The sequence below is a fragment of the Tetrao urogallus genome, assembly GCF_951394365.1.
Source record: "Tetrao urogallus genome assembly, chromosome: 4".
Classification (NCBI taxonomy): domain Eukaryota; kingdom Metazoa; phylum Chordata; class Aves; order Galliformes; family Phasianidae; genus Tetrao; species Tetrao urogallus.
In genome coordinates, this window is record NC_136817.1 from 13,011,102 (window position 1) to 13,031,601 (window position 20,500).

At 34.9% G+C, this 20,500-nt stretch overlaps 1 protein-coding gene across 1 annotated transcript in view; it reads right to left on the bottom strand.

Annotated features, from left to right (window-relative positions):
* IQCM (IQ motif containing M) overlaps positions 1-20,500 on the bottom strand; it is a gene marked incomplete at both ends in the record, with an annotated part of 107,927 nt that overhangs the window by 59,588 nt on the left and 27,839 nt on the right. The window contains 2 exon segments of the mRNA XM_079534651.1: positions 4,598-4,665; positions 13,252-13,343. Coding sequence (XP_079390777.1) covers positions 4,598-4,665; positions 13,252-13,343 — 160 coding nt within the window.

Sequence of the window (20,500 nt, forward strand, 5' to 3'; positions counted from 1 at the left end):
GCACTAGATTTTGCATTTGAAGCTGTCTAACTGGCAGAAATGTAAACTGAAATATAGCTGAGTATTTTCTCTCATCTAACACATTCAGAGATTTCTTTTTTTCTTAAGGGAATAGTCATTTTTATAGTTAAGGTCATAAGTAACCATATATTGTAAAGTCAGCTGCAGTTTTACTTAATATACCCAGATTATGCCAAGACTAAACCAATCTGCTCGAAATATAATTTGTCAGGAAAATGTTTTTTGGTGCCTGGCCTTAATTAAGCAAGGTGTTAATCAGACAAAAATGCTTGAGAAACAGAGATCTGAGTGCTACTCAGAATCTTACGATTTTACTTCCTTAACTGGATTTTCATTTTATTGTTACAGAAATAGGTTAGATGATGAATTCCAAACTAGGTATTTTCTGGTGTTCTGCAGCACTTTCTCCTTCTAGCCAAAAGCCCACAAGACTTTTAATCAGACCATCTTTTTATAATTAAAAAGTATCATTTGCACTTACTCATCATTTCAATTTGTGCCACGAAGAAAAATCTGTCCCATAAATCTTGATCTCTCCACTGGTTAAAAAAACTTACAGGTATTTCATATAACTTCCCAGTGTGGGACCACAATCTTACTGCTCACATTCTGATACACCCACTGTATCTTCTCAGAGTGAACCAAAAATTCATCTATCAGCTTAACTGAGCTGTATACCAACAATATTGATTATTATTTCCCAGAAATTATAACAGAGTGCAACATTTCTATTTGCTTGCAAGGTTTCTGAGAAATTGCAGTTTCTTGAGTTGCGCAGGGGATACCATGAGTGGAGTCATTTCCACGGCCATTTCTAGACAACTCTAGCCAGTTTGCAGGTAATGCTTATTTACTGTGTCAAACATTAGGATATCGAAGGACAACACTACTGAACAGATCAGTCCACTGCCTTCAAAAGGTCAGGGACATCATGTTGGATGCACAAGAAGGGAAGTACCTGATTTATTAGGTACATGCACATAAAGAATGCACATAATACTTTTATTGTGGGTTTTTTTTGCTTGGATTTTTTTGTTTGGCTGGTTTTGTTTTCAAATTTTGAGAAAAAGGTTATCAGAAATGATTATCTACATGAGAGGGCAGAACCCATTCTGTTAACTTACAGGAAGAAAAATTTGAGAACTTTTCTTGACACTGCCATCAGATTCGTATTTTAGATAGAGTTTGATTTTTTAAGAAAGCCCTCAAATCACTACGGAAATTGGTAAGGAGAAGTAGGTTATCTGTGGAAGATAGAGCAATGTAAGGAAAGAAAGTCTTTCTAACACCACCAAATATGAAATTAACTCTTTTTTTGAAAATGTATTTCAGAACAATTCTGAGTCTGCAACTGCTTGGTCTTTTAAAAATCATAATAACAAAAAAATATGGAAGATATGAACAAGTGCTTGTTTGAAATTCCAAGCGTACATTCAAGTTCTCACTTAGGTACAGCAGCTGCCTGCACTACAAATGTATTTCTAAAATCAAATTCATTCTGCAGAACTGATGGCAATGCATTGACTGGATCTTTCTACTGAATTATGCATATGGCAATTTTTCTATCATCTCACAATTTAATTTCATGCAATCTACATATGCTGATTAATAGTGCAATGTAAAGATGTATTTAATGTAATCTGCCACTGGTGTATAAATTACGTCTTGTATTGGTACTTTGTACTTTTCTTAAAGATTAACTTCAGTTAATGTTATATAGCATTTACACTGTCCTTTCACTTTTATGTATAACAAAAGACACGTACTAAACTACCACTTGCTTAATACAATTTCTATCAGTTACACTACTTCTAAATGAGCTTTTTTAATCACCAAATTTGTTGCTTTACTGGAAGAAAATAGCTAGACTTGGGAAAAAAAAAGTGTTTTTATTTAAGGAGTGTTTAGAACATTCTAGGCCAGAACAAATACCAGGCATGATGTTTGAAGAGCAATTTTTATCAAGCCATCAGTTTCTCTACATTAATATATATTTCCATCACTTATAAATTGCAGTTCAGATATTGCTACTAATTAGTTTTGGCTGATACTGGAGTATTTTTTATGCCCCACTTATAAAAGCTGTTTGCCCATCTGTTAATAGGTTGGAAGTGATTAAAGGACACTTATTTTGGCTGTTGCAAAGGCCAAATCATTTTAAAGCTGCAAATATGTGACAAAATCAGCTACGGATTTGCCAAGTTCAGGACCTGATTTTCCTAAAGGTTTGTGGTGTCTGCTTTCTCCCTCTTCTGCTTGAAGTATCCGAGTCCTCAGTACACAAATATGAAATTTCAGCCTAGTAATTAATGATAGGCCACGCCTGTTAACTGTCTGAATACCTATACCTTCTCTTCTTGCCTATTGTTTCATCAATGCGAATAAAAGAGCAGAAAAATGAGGCATAGGTGAATTCAGGTAATATCAGAGCAAAGATAAGACAAAAGAAGTAAAGAATTGCATGAAAACTGCAGTCACATAGAGTGAGCTGGCAATCAACAGCAAACAAAAATCTCTAATAACAGGAGAGTTGTGTGTGCCATTTTTATGAGATAATTGAAGCCTTCCATCTCACCTTTGGAAGAGTATTTCAGTCACATATTTTTCTGAATTATATGAATAAGACTCATGCAAGGATCTGGAATAACTCCTGTATAATATTTACATCCTATGGCCTAATGGAAGGCAAATTTCACATACTAAACTATATCCTGTTCTTTTTCCACATAATTTGATGTTTTAAAATATCAGGGTAGAACTCCAGCTGACCCTTATTCCAGGAGAAAAGTAACAACGGAGTTGTGAAAAGAGTTTTCAAGCAGATATTGTAACACTGGCTGCTCTGAAATTCCCTGTATAACTTACTCTAAAAATTTCAAAGGTAATATCAAAGGGAAAAGACCAGTTACTAATTCTAGACTTACTTGCTTCATCTGCAAAATTAATTTTATAAACGAGCAACATGAAGTGCTATCGACGTACATTAAAGGCATACCACCTTCATTGTATTTCTCTAATGGAAAATCTGTCAAGTGCATTCTTTAATGATTATATGACTTAAAAATTCAACAAATGAAAGGATTATCGCTGAAATCATATTAATCGGCAGAGGATTAACAGCCTACTGTTGAAAGACTTCATGAACTGCAATAGGAGATGATTTGAAATTAAAAATGCAAAGAGCTCCGCACATAAATATTGCAGAACTGTAGATATTGAAGTAGAAAAAGCAAAAAAGGATTGAAACAAAGGCTACTGATGTGAATAAAATCTTTCAGCATCAAAACTAAAACAAAACTGTAAGAAACATGCTATACTCTGTAACATCCTTAGCGCTTGTGTACAGTTTACTCTTTTCCTTTCTAAGTTTGTGTAGCCAATTGTCCTCTCATTCTCACTTGTAATTCCAAACACATTTAGACACATTATATGAAATGTTTTTCAAGAATGAAACACGTTGCTATTAACCATTCTGAATCCAATAAAAGACTGAGAATGAAGTCTTGATTTCCTCCTAGTACGGTTTTCATTAATGGTCAGAAAGATTTTACAAAAACATTTAACTGTGCACAGCACAGCATCAAAAATTTGAGCACACAGATATAGTGATCTACTTTTCCTGTCTGTAGAAACATAATGAAATTATGGCCAGGCATTTCCTGTTACTTCATGGCCAGAGTTAATCTCATCAAATCTAATACAACAGCTATCCATATTCATGAAAATACTTAAGGATGTGTTTGATTTTAGCTTTAGTGCATATTTTAGGATATGCCTGAAGTTAGGCACATACTTAAAATGCCATGCTGAATTGGAATGTAGGCAATTGTATGCTTACCTGAGCTGAAGTTAAAAATTAAGCATATGCTTAAGTGTTTTGCTGAATACAGATGGAATACTGAACGGGAGCCCAGTGATTACTCACAAGTGTCAGTATGTTCCTAATCCAGAAATTATCACTACACAAATAAAATCGGAAGATATGCATATACATAATCAATGTATGGCTGACTAGAATTTTCATGACCAACTAATTACAATTCTTGCAGACATAAATAGGAAAGACGATGAAACACTGCTTAAATTCAAAGACATATCCCAAATTATTCACTCAGGATGTTCACAGAAGACAAAATATGACAGTAAAACAACATGGATGCATAAAGAGAAGCTGTAATGACAGACACAACAGCTTTAACTTTCAGCTGAAGACAGTTTTCAACATTAGTGAGCTTAATTAAGCTGATCTTATAGCTTGGTACCAGAATTTGCCCAGTATTCTGAGGACACGGTGATATTTAAAAAAAAAAAAAAAAAAAAAAAAAAGATCTGGTTCATCAGACCATGTGAACCAGACCCAGAATCATCATGCTGATGTTTTGCAACTTAATGACATTGCAAATCTATAGATTCTATTGGAAATATTGTGAATGCATGACTAAGACCCATTCATGCTTTCTAATTCCTTTGTCAGTTTAAATACAAATTTCAATAAGAAAAAACATTGGAAAATACAATTGAAAACAAGTCAGTTTCATCTGCCATTTTAACAGAAGATTAATAGGAAAAAAAGCACCTCCATTTTTTCTTTTCTATTTTACCACCCGATGCAGCACATTTCTTTTTGTTGGTTCGGAAGTCTATCTGGAAAGACAGAAGAGACAAAAGATCTAGTGAATTAGGTACTCCCTGTTTATCTACTTTTGGTTCTAATTCTAGCATTGTCTTATTTAATCAATACAAAAACACACAAATACAAAATGTTTTTCCTCATAGAACCACTTGTGTAGATGAGTTTGATTAGTATTTGTTGTGCTATATTTCTGCTCTGGCTAACTCCTGGAAAGGATATGTCCTCTGGTAAAAGTAAAAAAAAAAACAAAACACAGCATATAATGGAATAACCTAACTATAACCCATCTCAGTTGCCCTTCTCTAGTATGAAATACGGCTTTTTTCATATACATTTTCAGGCTGTATTTACTGATGATGAATATCACACACTGTTTTTACAACCCATTGATTCAGTATCATGAGATCTAACTACAAGGTAACTGAGCTGCAATAAAATCTTGAAAGCAGGGGAAAGGCTGATAAAAAAATAATGATCTCTGCCAATCTCACACTTTACCTTTCAGATGCCTTTTCTTTTTAGGACATTCTGATTGGCATGCAATATTAAGATATGCATGCAATAGGGATATAGTAAGAACTATGTCCTGATCAGCAGCCGGCTACATGAATGTTTTCTTATGTTCTTAGTATATTCCAGCTAGATTATCAGTACTACAGATGATATCAGGAATTTCCCTGTCAGTTAAGGACAGGGGATTTGCACCTATCCAACTCACAGACAAGTCCTGTTGATTCCGTGCTGCCTTCCCACACTCTATTGGCTACATCACGGTCCCTAGTCTCGTTTACTGAAACTAGAGTCTCACGTGTAACTGTATACTAGCCTTGCCTATTATCTACCATCTTAGGCCCTACATTGCTCCACTCCTGTTATCTCAGACCAGTCCACAGTCATGCTATTCTCCCAGCTCATGGGATAACACTTTCTCTGATTCTTCTTCTGCCCTGATCTGCTTGGCTTCTGTCATTAATTTTCACTACCTCCTGACTGCAGCCTCTCTCCACAGGGCCATCTGTCTCAAGACACACAGATATGAACATGCTTCCTGTCCACCCCTAAACTGTTTTTCTTCCAATGGACAAAGTCCTACTATATTTTAGAGTCCATTTAGTGATGAGTCAATTTGAGAAAACTAATCATAATAATTCTAAATTCTTAACTGCGTTGATGCCAAATTTAGAGCAAATCAGGTGTTCGCTTTTAGAGTACTTCCCTGCACAAAACATTTTCATCAATTTTCCAGTCACCAGAAAGTTCTGATAAGCAACTAACAAAATATGATTTCGTTCAAAAAACCTTAGTAGTATGTGCTAAATTAATGCTGGCAATGCATTAAGTATATCTTTTTTCAAGAATGATATTTAGCAAATCTACATACGGTGCCTAAATAGGAGACACCAACTACCATTTTTTAATCAAAGACAGCCAGTTTTAAGTTTTCAAATCAATGCACAGACTTGTATTGCAGATTTCAACCACTGAGGTATAGGTTACCCAAATTGCTATAAAAAAACTTTTTTTTTTTTTTTTTTAAACTAAGTTACTACATTTAAAGTAAATGCTATTGTAGAAAGAGGGCCTGGCTCTGTACACCCTTTAATTTTTTTGGATTATCATCCATCAATTAAATGTTATCTCCAGGGAGAATTAAAATGAATGCTCATTACCAGGAATAGCCTTATTTAATTCCTGATTTTTATAGCTACGTGGTTCTTTGGTCATTTATTTAAGAAGTCGTCTGTTATTACTGAGCAGCTTTGGTGAATTCAATTGGTTTTCATACTATTTTACCATATTTTGGTTTTCACATCTGTTTTTGACCTAAGAATCTGAGTCCTAAAATGATTCCTTCCAGATCTAGAGTGGTTAATACCCATCATCTTATCAAACCATTCATTCGTTCGGAAACCTTGCCCAGCATATGAAGTGTATGATGGCAGGTAGCCTACTTTTTACTTCATGTTGTATAATATCAAGACAGTGTATAATAAAGCCTCCATCAATGATTTAATAGGAAGATGAAACAAAACTTCTTGTGCAACTGAGATGTGAATTGATAACTTTATACAGTCTGAGTGTTAATATCAGCTTAGGAGAAAATAGGAGAAAAAAAGTGGACATAGAAGTGAGATACACTTACTATCTGCATAAGACCTCAAGAGCCATTCTCCAAAAATGTATTTCTGGGCAAATGTACAACAATAAAGTGATTTTGCACATTTCTGAGTATAAATGTTTAATTCAGTGTAAAATATATACCTGATGACTTTCTAAGTTGCTTCAAATATGTCTTACTAATGAAGATGAGATTTACCTAATGCTACAAGAGCTCATGCGAGCTATTCTTGGGGTCTCCAGCTGTGCTTATTGGTATGTAATGCTGACAAAGGAAATTAACACACTACTGAATACATTATAAGGATTTGCCAGGACCAGATCTCCAAATACATTTGATATAAAAAAAAAAATCAAGTATCAAACATATGTAAACATTGCTTATTTCAAAAATGGACAGTTTAAAAGATAACCTTCTACCTGCAGTCTGCTACCTATAAAACCTAATGAAGCAGGGAGAAAACTATTTTTCACCTTACTTTCTTTAGTATTCTTTTTAAAGTATGATATATCTTACATTACTTTCTTAAAGTAAGTTTGCCACTTAGTTTGAAGTACGTGCCCTTTTAACTGAAAGGAAAATTATGTCATCAATCCCTGAGAAGTAGATGAGAAATATACACAGAGGTTTTCTTTGCAATCTGCACTTGCCACGATATTTGATACACTGCTACAACAAAGGAATCAAATGGCTTTATCTTCTCAGAATCTTCCATACAAGCCAGTGCAGTGAAACGTGTTTAAATCAGAGGGAGCTGTTCTCACTTCACATTATGATGAGCCACTTGCCAATTGAGTTCAGCCTCCTATCTCCCAATTGCAGAAGGAATTTAATTGGCTATTGCAGCAACCTGTATTCTGATAAGGTTGCTGAGAGAAGGAAAAAAAAGAAAAAAAAAAAAAAAAGGGAAAGCCTGTTTCATTTGAAGACTGCAAATCATGTTTTTCTTCTACAATCCTCTGTGCTGGTCCACCTACTCAGCATGCAGACATCCTTCAAGCAACCATTACTCTAGATTTCTCATTTCTTCCTGGGGCCATCCAAAAGTTCACAGTTTGTTTTCTTTACTTCCCAAACTAACTATGAAGTCTCCAATACATGACTGTTATGGTTTAACCCAGCAAGAGACTAAGCACCACACTATCTTGTACTCCCCTCTCTCCCAGTGGGAGAGGGGAGAGAATTAAAAAAAAAAAAAAAACAAGGAATGCACAAGCAATTGCTCACCACCTGCAGACTGATGCCTAGCTAGCCCCAGTGAGTAAATAGAGCAAGATGAACTCCCACTCCCTTCAGAACTCCTTCTGCATGATGTCGTATGGTATGGAATACACCTCAGGCCAGTTTAAATCGGATGTCCTGGTACTGTGCCCTCCAGTCTCCTTGGGCCCTCTGCTGAGAATGACCTAGACTCTATACAACACAGTTTAGCATCAACTATAAACATCAGTTTGTTTATATCAATCACTTTTCTCCTAACAAACCAAAACTTAATAATCATACCAGACACTCTAAAGAAAAGAATTTCACCCCAGCTAAAACTAAGACAGTGGCCCAGCAGATTGTACATGCTTTCTTCTGAGGCTGCCTCCCTCCTATGAATTCAAAGTTTTATTCTGCCTGAGACAAGTGTGGCCTGCAATAAAGACCTTGCTTCCACTTCACAAGCCACCTGTTATCTTCTTCACCAACCTGCCAACTTCTCTGTTGCTTCCCGGTCCTGCTGCTCCCCAGCCCACTGTGCCATCTGCACAGCAGGAATTCAGAGATAAACTTACCAAGTGTTAGAAGTCTCAGCTTTGTCTCAGAGATGATGCGGTTTTGTGAGAAGAATAATTATTCTGGAATAAAAGTAACTTTCATTTAAGAATAACGTCTGCATGGAAACTGACTCCAGAACTGGAGTAGAAAACTTATTTATTTGACTCTAGTTCTGGCTTGTCTGCTTCCTCTTTTATATGGAGAACATGAACTACTTCTGAATAGTAACAGGTTTTTTTAGTAAAACAGGCTAGATATAGACATAATCATTTCATTAAACTGAAAAAAAGTATGAAAAGCAATTTAAACATCAGTAACATTTCTAGTATTTTGTAAGTGAAGAGAAGCTGAAATGCAGCATTCTAAAATTTGTGGTTCTGATGACTGAAAAGCCTTATAAGTCTTCTGTGCCATCATAATAATAAATTAAAAAAACAAAAACATTAGAAATGAAAATGTAGATTACATCACAGCATCCAAGAAGATGTTGAAAGGAGCTGTGGAGTTGTATGAAGCCCTGGAAGAGGTGACTAGGTTGCAACCAGAGATAAGATCTACCTTGTTTATCATAGCCAGTATTAGGTACCATGCCATAGAAACTCAAGGCCTTAGTCTTGGTTTCAGGGCCCCATGATGATGAACACTGATATAGGGTAATCATTAGCCCAGATAGTTACCAATTGCAGTAAAAAAAAAAAAAAAATCAAGAGGCAATACAGAAATACAGACAGGTGAAGTAACATGAGGAAATAATGAATTGATTTTGTTTGCCATGATACAGAACTGTCACAGTACTTAATGCTTGTAATTATTGAACAGACAGTATGGTGAAGGTTAATCTTAGGAATGAAGAGAAAGTGCATTAAAGATCATGTTTTGGACTATCTACAAGAAGTTTCTGGCAAGCCTACCAGGTAGCCCCAGAAAAAACACCTACAGTAGCATGCTGGAACCTTGCATCATTCATCAGTAAGAAGAATAGAAGCTGATCACTCTATTTTAAATCAGAGATCATAGAGTGGAAAAGGATGTTTCACATTTTGTTCAATTCAGATTATTATGATATCCTGTTTAAACTGGTGAATTTGAACTATGGAACCACTCTGCATGATAAGCACTAGAACTCTTTATCAGCCTTGAATCATAATTCAAGCTAATTCACAGCTAGCTTTGAAAGAGCTTCAGATTTAAATAACTGTGTCTTATTTTAGGTCGAGTACAAAACTGTAGTAAAGTGAAAATCACAAGCAAACCAAGCTATCTCAGTACTTAAAACATCACCATTATATCCCCTTCCCAAAGAAAACAAATCAATAACTGAAAAACAGATTCTGGTGTGGTAATACCTTATCTACAATCCTTTCTTTCTCATACACCTTTTTGAAAAGGATTTTATTAAGCGTATCTTGAAGTTTAATGTACTACTCTTTCTGGTTTTATTTATCAGAGAATACATAAAAGCCACTTTAAAGAAACAATGAATGCTTGTATACGGACAAGTAGAGCTTCAGGCACTTTCTGAGCACTGTCACTATTTTACCCAGATTCATAAGACATAGCAATCTATGTTGCCCCTTCTCATTAAATAAAATACAGTCAGACACGCAAATATTCTGAAACATCTTCATTCCTGTGAAATGTTGAGTAACAAATATGTCTGCACATGACATGCTTTCTAGTCTTTCTTCCTCAGTTCTTGTCCATATTTTAATAGCTTTTCTTTTCGCTAGATTAGGTACTATAGTTGATTTCATCACATATAAACGCCATGAAGCATGTAAGGAAACTTCATAACTCACCAACCAGGAGTACAGCTGTTGTAAACAGAAAACTGACTTGAAGTTAAAAATAATTGAAAGGATGTTGTTCAAAATCAGCTATAAGAACAACCTAACTGCATTGGCAATGAAGGCCTATCATCAATGCCTCTGTGGGGGAGGCATCCTAGCTATGTTATCTACACAGAGAAAGAGTACCATCATGTCTTTGGATTATGAGTCCACTGCAGGCTCACTCATGACATCATAATATTTCAAGATTTTGTAGCTTAGTTTTGTTCAGTTGTAAAACATAATCAAGAATCTAGTGCAGTGGCTAAGGATTCACTTAGGTTGTCGCAAAGTCACATACAACAGAATGCCCTGAATGAATCAGCACAGTGATTTTCAACTTCAGCCTACCCAAATAAACCCTTTGCAAGTTTGATTTCAAGAGTGAGTAAGCATTTCTGTTTTTCTCATTTTCTCCCCACAGCAGACATTTTAAGCCTTGAGAAATTCTTCTTGACAAAAATACCATTGAAACTCATTTCTGGAGGAAAACACTCCAGCTGGAGAGTTTCAGGTTTTGCCTGAAGGCAGGTTAAGTTTATCAGTCATTTGCTCCTTGTAGAAGAAATGTTGGCTCATTCTTATTGGAATAAGAATTTTTTCAATAAGTTCTACATGGTAGTCAGCCTTGTTTCCTCCTAATGCAATTGTTTTCAGCATAGCTAAACTGACCTGAACATAATTTTAAGTCACTGTATTTGTTGGAACTCTCGTTAACCTCTTAAGGCTGAACTACAATGTTGATAACTACATATAACAGGCAAACTTTCATTTAGCTTTTAGGCACCATCAATATAAGCTTGTACCTGAGACTAAATATCCTTAAGCATGCCATTAATTTTGACAATAGACTTCAGAATACAGTATTTTCATTGAATTACCTCTAGAGACATGCTGCCACTTTCTGTCCCTGGAATCTTGTATCATTCTCACTGTTTAGCACCGCTTACCAAAATATCTAATGAAATATTACCAAAATAGTCCTCCCAAAGCATATTACATTCAATAATTCTATTCAATATTGCAAAATAATTTCTAAACTCTGTGTCTTTATGGATCAACATCATCTAAGACATCTTTAGACTACAATACTTTCTAGTGAAGTTTTCAAACCAGAAGCAACAATACGAAGGACCATTTTGCAGCTAACTTCCAAAAACCCACTTGTAAAACACAGTTTAAGACAGAGAATGAGGAATCCCCAAAATACAAACATGAGATGTTTAATATGCTTAGAAACCCATGCTATCATGTGCGGAGTTAAGTTGTCCATCAGTACGGTCACTCAGCATTCATGCACTGACTGCATTAAGTGCAGAGAAACGGCTGCTAGAATAATCAGTGCAATGAAGAGTGTCTCAGATGAGAGGAAACAAAAAGTATTTTGACCTTTTTCAATCCAGAGAGATCAAGTCTGACAGGGGACACAATTGATTCAGGCAGGAGTGGGCGTGACAAGTCAAGAAGGGAGATGAACTGTAACACCAAATGACAACATTGGCATGATACAAAGTCAGTACAAACTAGCCATCCCTAAATTTAGGGTGAAAGCTGATTAAGGTTTCTAAGCACCAAAGGAGACTAGAGCTGTTTTCCCATGGAAGTACTTAGTGTTTAAAGAAAGAAATAATATTAACTAGGTGAAAAACAGTGTTTAACATCTTGTGTATCTAAATGCTACAGTTGCCTTCAGCAGGAAAGTCCTGGATTTATCAGATAAAAATGTATCTGTTCAAAGTCACTCTCTTTTCATGAATTAACTGAGTCTAAGGGCAGTTTACAAATAGGATTGAATTACAGTAAAGAAATAAAAGTTTGTGTTCATACAAAGCCTATTTCACAGTGCTTTCCAAAGAATACAGAGAACAATTATCCAACCTCATTTATCTGAGGATGAATTATTTAAAAGCAGCTATAATTATATGATGCTTTTAGGAATAACATCTCCCAGATCAAGAGGTGATAGAATTTCAACTGCCACTACCCAGAATCCTGTCTGACTTAATTCAAATCAAACCTCCTCTCATCTCCTATATTCTCTTTGTTCACAAATAGTTTCCTTTCTGAGAACAAAAGAAACATTTAAAGAAAAAGGAAACTTTCCATTCCTGTTTCTTGCCAGCCTTTCAGACCTCACAAGGGCTTTCCAGCAGCCTAAAATATATTTACAACCCAAGCCATTCTACGATTATATGACCTATTGACTTCTAAGGTGAAAGAGAAAAAATTAAGTATGGAATTTATAGTACAACAGCTGCACGCTACCTTAACAGTACATTTAACATTTAATTTTTGTCACTCAGAACATACAATGACTGCACGTAAAACCATACATTAAAAAAACTTAAATACACATTTATTTGTTTATGGACATAACCATTTGTAACTATAAAAATTTGAGAATCAGTCTTTGAAATGTTAAAATATTTTTAAGAAATACTTGTTAAAATTACTATACAGGTACGGTAATTTTAACTACGCAGTCACCACACTACATTTCATGAGGTTGGGTCAAATAAATATGGCCTTAATAGCCATTGGGAAAAAGCTTACACATTTGGATGTGCATTGCAAATATCAAATCTGCAAAACAATGATAGCCATTCCATGATGATGTAAATTCTGGAAACGTGTGAGAAACTAGTTTGTCCATGGTAATTGGTTGAGCATAATTCGCAAAATAACTGAAAAGTACCTACTAAGCTAATTATGTTTTGGCCCAAAAACTTGGCTGCTGCTCCAACTATGAGCTTTGTTACCATGCTTTGATAACACCACCTAGACTATAAATTCTCATGTAGAAAGAGAAATTTAGTATTAAAATATTTCTAATCTGTACTGTACACAGAGTTGATCTACTCTCACCAACACTCAGTCACTTCACATACCTTCTTCAGTCTCACATGTTTTTGGCTCATCTGATCACCTTCCTTCACAGGAATCGGTGCAACCACACCTCTCCAGTCCCAGTATGTTTTACCTGTTGAGAAGATATATGTGGTTTTGAAAAATGTATCATTTATCTAAATTATATCATGTTATTTATTTGCATTCAAGTTACTTAATTTCTAGTTTCAAATCGTGAAACCGGAATTGACATTTACCTCCTATGTGATGAGTCAAGAGTTTCCAAAATACATTTCAAATATTATCATGCTCATTTTGTGGATCAATGAGCAAAATCTCCAAGTCAGCATCTCATTGCATAGCTTTTAATGCAGCCCTTTCAGTATTTTCAAAGGAAAAACTGCAAGTCTCATTTTATATAGATAGCCTCCATAGAAAGGCATAAAAGAAGCTCTGTATTTTTCCGTTCACCTTATCATGGAAAGAATTAGCATGGCTTCCTGTTTTTCTCTTAAAGCTGTTGGCTGCAATGCTGACTATAAAACCTCCTCCTCTTTTGTTTCCTGAAAATTACTTAACTTGTGTGCTTCTTTCAGATTAAGGCTGAAAATGGGAACAGAGCTGCTTTTCAAAGAGCCATCCTGATTTCATTTAACTGCAACTTCACCAAAGTTGGAGAAATGCATGAATTCTTGTGCCAAGTCACAACGTAGTTCTTACTCTAATATGATAATTTCTTTAAAATGTTCCTAATGGTAAAGTACACATGCATTACTTTGCTAAGAAAAACTATACCTATCAGCTTCAACTAAGCTGAATTCCTTCCTCCAAGACAACTTCATTCAATGAAAAAAAAAAAACAAACATGCATTACTTAAAATCATGAGTTGCCAAATTACATTGTAAAATAAATTACTTAGTTATCAAGTTACCAAAAATAAATCATCTTACATTATTATTATTTTTTTTTAATAAATGTTCAACTGTAAGCAGTTCTTCCATCACATGGTAGCAATTGTTATGTTCTATACAAAAGAACACAAATTTGAAACTGTAGAATGCTTAACATATATCATGGTAATTTTGATATTGACAGAGTGAAAAAATTTTCTGCTCTTTCGAAGAAAAAACAATCTTGATTTCAGCGAATGCACTATGATATCAGGGAGATCAAAGATATCTCAGTAGATTAGATAATTTCAGGAAAACCAAATAAAATTTGGCTAGTGAAATGAAAATCTTAAGCACAGAAGTTTGGCCTATTATTCACATCAAAATAGAGCAGACATACTGAAAAGAATCAATATTCTTTTTGTCTAGGCCTCATTCTCCAAAAACAGTGTACTTTCATCACAAGAAAATATTAAATGTAAATAGGTACAGAGATATCTGCAGTCTCCTCCTCTCTACGTTGGCTGAACTCTTCAAATACGAAGTTTAATTTAACTTGCACTTTTTAGTGTCATAATTAATAAAGACTCTGGCTATTCTTGCTGGTTTACATTTTGGTATCAATAATTTACCTGAAAAAAACAATCTCAAAAAGTAATTACAATTCTGTGAAAAGTATGGATTTTTACTTAATTGTTCAAAAATCCCTTTTGCTTTCTTCCGCCTCCATCCCATGTTACTATGAGTAATTTTTCATGTTTTCACAGCAGCGCATCACTGAAGGGAGCACATGAAGATGGAATTTCTTGATTGATTTTTTTTCATTTTCATTACTACTTAGCATGCCTGAGACATGCATACCTGTTTAACCATTCTCTTTCTGTAGCATAATCATCTCTTCTGAAACTATTTCCGAATGAATTTTGTCCAGGGGACTGTAGAAGGACCATTTTCTTCTGCCACATGTTTTCTGGAATGCTGTGACTAGGACTGCAGAACCGTTCATATTCATCATTAACAAAATAACATGCTTTCTTTTATTCTACAGGTCACAATGATTACATTCACTGACACAGGAGCTTACACCTCTACCCAAAACCAACAAAAATTCTGTAATTTCATTATGTATTCACTGATGGAAAAAAGATCAAAAGCACTAGGGAATGAAAACTAAAAAAGCTGTTCTACAAATGATTAAGACTCAGGTCATGTTCATCCATTTTTCTGGTCTTTCAGATACTTCCTGTAACTTCTGCCATCTAGATCCATCATTCTCTCTAACATAACTGGTATTCCTGCAGGGAAATGAAATGGTCTCTTGGCTGCTCCCAGGAGAGGTGAGTTTACTAAACGCTAAATTGCTTGAGTGACCTGTTAGACTGCAAACAAAAAAAACAGCAAATTTGGTGCTCTGTATTTGATTGAGCAGGCACAGTTCACCATTAGAAAACATCCAGCTAAACAATATTTACCCCATATTTGCAATAGGAAACAGGACTTAAAGATACAGCTCTTTCTTTTGTAACTTCTATAAATTTGAAGAAGCATATTTTTTTACTGGGATGGATTTTACAGTTTCTGACTCTCTCCATGAATGCCTAAGTAATGGAATCCACTGCAAAGTTCAGTTATTTGAGCTACTTCTAGAAATCTCAGTCATCATGGAAACACTGCAGAGCATTGCTTATTTCCTGTTGTTATTTTATCAATCCCTCCTCTACTAAATGAAGACGACATAGATGAAGAATGCCTGATAAAGCTTAGTAAGAAAAATAAAGACATTCTGTAGTTACCACATGCAATATCCTAATGTAAATGCTGGAACGTGATGGGGATCTCTGATATCTAGTTTACTCACAATACTCAGAAAACTGATATTCTGTTACCTACAAAACCATTACCTTGGAGCTTGAAAATTTACTAAGTATCAGCATTAACAAACAAACAAAACAAAAAAAAAGGTTTCAGAAAAAAAAAAAATAGGTATATATCTTTTCGCAATTCCAGGGTCCAGTGTGTAAATACTCAGTTAAAAATTAAAATAAATAAATAAATAAATAAATAAATAAATAAAAAACAACAAAGAAATGCACAGATTCCTGGTCATTATACTTTCCCAAGTAACACTTCTGAATTAGACCATGACCATTTTGATCTCATGCACTTTTTCCTAGTCACTTTCCAAACAGAGTTTCAGTAAGGTCAGACAGGAGGATTTTGACTTCCGTGGGCCCTTTAAAAGTCAAATACTGTTGTAGGAAGCTTGTGATATATGTATCTGTGTGATCCAATAATCAGATGAGAAAAGCCAGAGTTTAAAGAAAGCTTCTCCCAGAAGCACTAGTCCCAGTTCCTCTTTTAATTCAGAAATCAATGTTGGGAAGAAGAGGAGGAAGTTAATGAATACTCACAGCTAGCTGCTCTCCTGTAAAACACATCTGATTTTTATCTATGATGCTTACAAGCAAGTATCACCTAGATGATAAAACTAGAAGTTTATTATTAGAAGTGATTAGGTACGACAGACACAATTAGAAGTTCATTGTCTAAGTATATGTATAACTCAAATGAAGGATGGGGCTAGTTTAATAACATAGTGCTAGAAAACTTATTTGAAGAATTCCAGTTTTGACCATGAAGTCAAATGCTAAGTGCTTTCAGAGTGAACAGGAAAATATGATGGCCAGAATCTGGAAATACAAAGCAGTCCTAGAATGCACGAAGTTCATACTGATGTTTGTATCTATTCTGATATATTTTACACTGACAGGTTAGCATAAATAAGTTGTGGTTCATCAGTGTAACGAATGTGAGATTCTGCTCCCTGTCTAGATTGCAAATTCCATTACTTTTATCTTAAATAACTTTCCATAGCAAAAAAAAAAAAAAAAAAAAAAAAAGTATTTCATATTTTTATATATTATGTATTTTGTATTTTTACTATATTTAAAATACATTTTATGCTGGTTAGCTTTTTTCCTTGAGACAGTTTCTTTGAGATCAGCTTTAAAAGCAAACAAATACTCAATTGTGTACTGGGGTTCTGAGCAACCTAAGAACTTAACTTCCATGCAGATCAATAGAACAATTAAAACCTGATGGGATTTCCTAAAATGTCCAGGACTCAGACTGCATTTTTACATGCCACAACATTACTGAATTCTGACTTTTTAGCCTCTGGTCTTATTCTATTTTGAGAGTACATTTTCTTACCTATTTTGACATGGACAATGCCACTTCACAAACTGAGAGCCACCTGTGCTCACACATACATACTAGAGCTATCATACTCCAAAAATTATTATTTCTATTCTCAAGCTCTATCATCCTCTTTCACTTACCATTTCAACTTTCAACCTATGTTAGCCCATTTGACTTAATGCATTTTTACTCTGTATTTATCAACGTAAATTAGATTTAACCAACACACCACTATTGCACTCATCTTCATTTTTGCCTGCAGACATGTATTTAAGTTACTTCAGAGCTTGTTAAGGTTTTTCAAATGCAAGAATACTGTTTTTGTAGTCTAGCGATTATTGAAATTCTTAGTTCCTTACTTAAACTCATACTGATTCTTAACTTTCTTTTTTACTGATTGGTTTGTCAAAAACATTTGTAAGAATGAAAATAATTTTCTTACAGCTAACCTTTTTTCCTCAACAAAAGCAGGATTGTTGCTCTTCCTAATGTCACAGCTACTGCTGGAAATATAATTCCAGTGCCAAATGGCCAATGTAAGATCCAATTCTTCAGTTTATAGAAATAGCTATTCAATTTACAGTAATTAAACCTTTGGTGTCTACTGTATTAGCAAGTGTAAGCACAATCATAGAACCTGGAAGGGATCTTACAGATCATCTTGTTCCAAACCACCCGCTGTGAGGGCACCAGCCCTCTGATCATCTCTGCGGCCCTCTTCTGAACTCACTCCAACAGCTCCACGTCCTTCCTGTGTTGAAGACCCAGGCCTGGGGGTAGGTCCGGATACAGTATTTCTAGTGGGGCATCATATAGGCAGAATAAAAGGGGATAATCTCCTCCCTTTCCCTACAGGCCACCTCTCTTTTGATGCAGACCAAGATGCATTTGGTTTTCCAGCCTGTAAACACATGCTGTTGATTTGTGTCAAGCTTTTCATAGAACAGAACTTCTAAGACCTTCTCTGCAGGGCAGCTCTCAATGAATTCTTCCCCTAGTCTGTACACATCTCTGGGATAGACCTCACCCAATGCAATATCTTATAGGTAGAATCAATCCTCTCTTCCTCACAGAAGTGGTATTGGTACCCGCCAGACAAAGGATATTGGCTAGAATTCATCATACATCGAGGTGTTTTAAAAAATGCTTGTTTAAAATAGGAATATATTCTTCATTTCCTTTCATTGAAGTATCAGAAAACATCCTTCTACAGTCTAAACAAAGCTAAGTATTTCCCAAATAATTCAGTCTTTGCAAAAAATATCAATTTGCTTATTAGAAACGTATCAGACAGACTGTAAATAAAAAGGAAAAACTTCCGCAAGTGCAGAAAGTCTGCTTACATAGCTGATATTACTAGGCATAAGCTAGGCATTTAATAAATAATATTTCTAAGAAATGCTAAAGCTGATTTAACAAGTGAAAAAAACAACCTTGTTTTGTTTAAAAATGGTAGTTGCCTTGTTGCACACTTTGTGCAGAATATTTTTGCCAATTCAGGTTGAAAACATCTTCATGCATTACACACTTGAAATAAACATCGCCTCTGTATGCTGAACTTTCTATTATTGTGCTCTCTGCTTCACAAATACTGATAAAATGTGGTAAAGATGATATATACTGCAACTTAGTGGGTTCATGCTAAAGTTATAGTAAATTCGCTTTTACTTAAAGATGTGGGTTTTTTTTTCAAAGTATATTTCAATTCATAACCAATTCATATTGCCTTTTATATTTGGTCAAAAAGAAAAAAAAGAAAAAAAGAAAAAGAAAAAGGAAGATATTACACATTCTTTCTAAACTTCAGAATCAAGCTTGATAGTAGCCATCAATAGTAAATATTTTGAAGAATCAAGATTGCATGTGCTTGTCTGTTTATCCAGCCCAGAGCACATTAACTGTTTATACTAAATGATAGTCACATCAGCTTTATTTCCATGCATTAGAAAACTTAAAAAATTCTTTCACGTACGTATCATATCATATCAGAATATCATTCAATCAGTTCAGCTGCTTAGTTAACTTACCCACATCTCTCCAGGGGCAGGAATGATGTCTTCTGTCTGAATGGTACTTACAAAATAGGGTTCCCATAGAGGGTTTGCAAATGGAGAGAGGTTGGTTTTGCATGCACACACACACATGTGTGTATGAGATAAATTTTATTTCACTACTTAAGCACTAGATAATGAAGAGCTACAAAGCAATCCAGTTACCAGGCACTGGACCTGTCTCCAGATGCTTCAGAATGCTTTAGCATATCACAGAAAGATCTCGAAGAGGTTGAGATCTATTGTATGTTTCTGTATAATGTAAGGAAGAAAGACAAAAGGTGAATTATGCAAATTGTTAGGATAAATGAGCAATATCAGTGACAAATGTCCCGTCATATTTACTCTTGATATTTTAAGAGAAAAGGAAACACTCCTTTTTCTCTTTATTTCCTTCACAAATTCTTTCTATAACCTGCAAAATATTCTGGGCGTCTCAAGCACACAAAAATCCTAAGAGGATAACAAAAATATGCTTTTTAGCAAGAAAGTAAATTCTTTGAAAAAAAAAAAAAATCTATACCTTCTGTACAATTATTGCTTGCAAATAATGAAAACAAGCTACTACAACACTCCACATTCATCAAAGCAATATTAGATATACAATTTCACAGTGAATGAAACAGGAGTATACCAGTACACATCTGAGTATCTTAGGGGGAGCGTCATTAGCATTGCACTGACTTAGGAACATTGATGGAAAACATCCTTAAAACTTTGGGAAATTATACTGTGTCCCTATTACCACTTCACAAGATATCTCCTTTTGCACCTTGGTAGTCTTTTGTTTAATCCCAACATCCTAAACCTACAAGTCCATCTTCCTCTTTCATTTCTTTCTACACTTGCTCATTTCCGAATACTCAGTGACACTTTATTTCATAGTCATTCTTTACATCGCTCATGTAAACCTTTCCATTAAAGAACACAGATTCTGCCCTTGAGGACCTTCTTTGGGCCTAATTTATTGAAGTGAAAATGCAACAGGAAAAAGAGTCAAGTATATACAAGAATGGATTACCTTTCCTCTTCAAAAAAAAACAAACAAACAAACAAAAAAACACTTTGAACTGCAATTTCCTTCCCTCCTTCTCCATCTCATCACCATGGGTTATTTTTCAAATGGACTTTCACAGCAGCTCTTCAC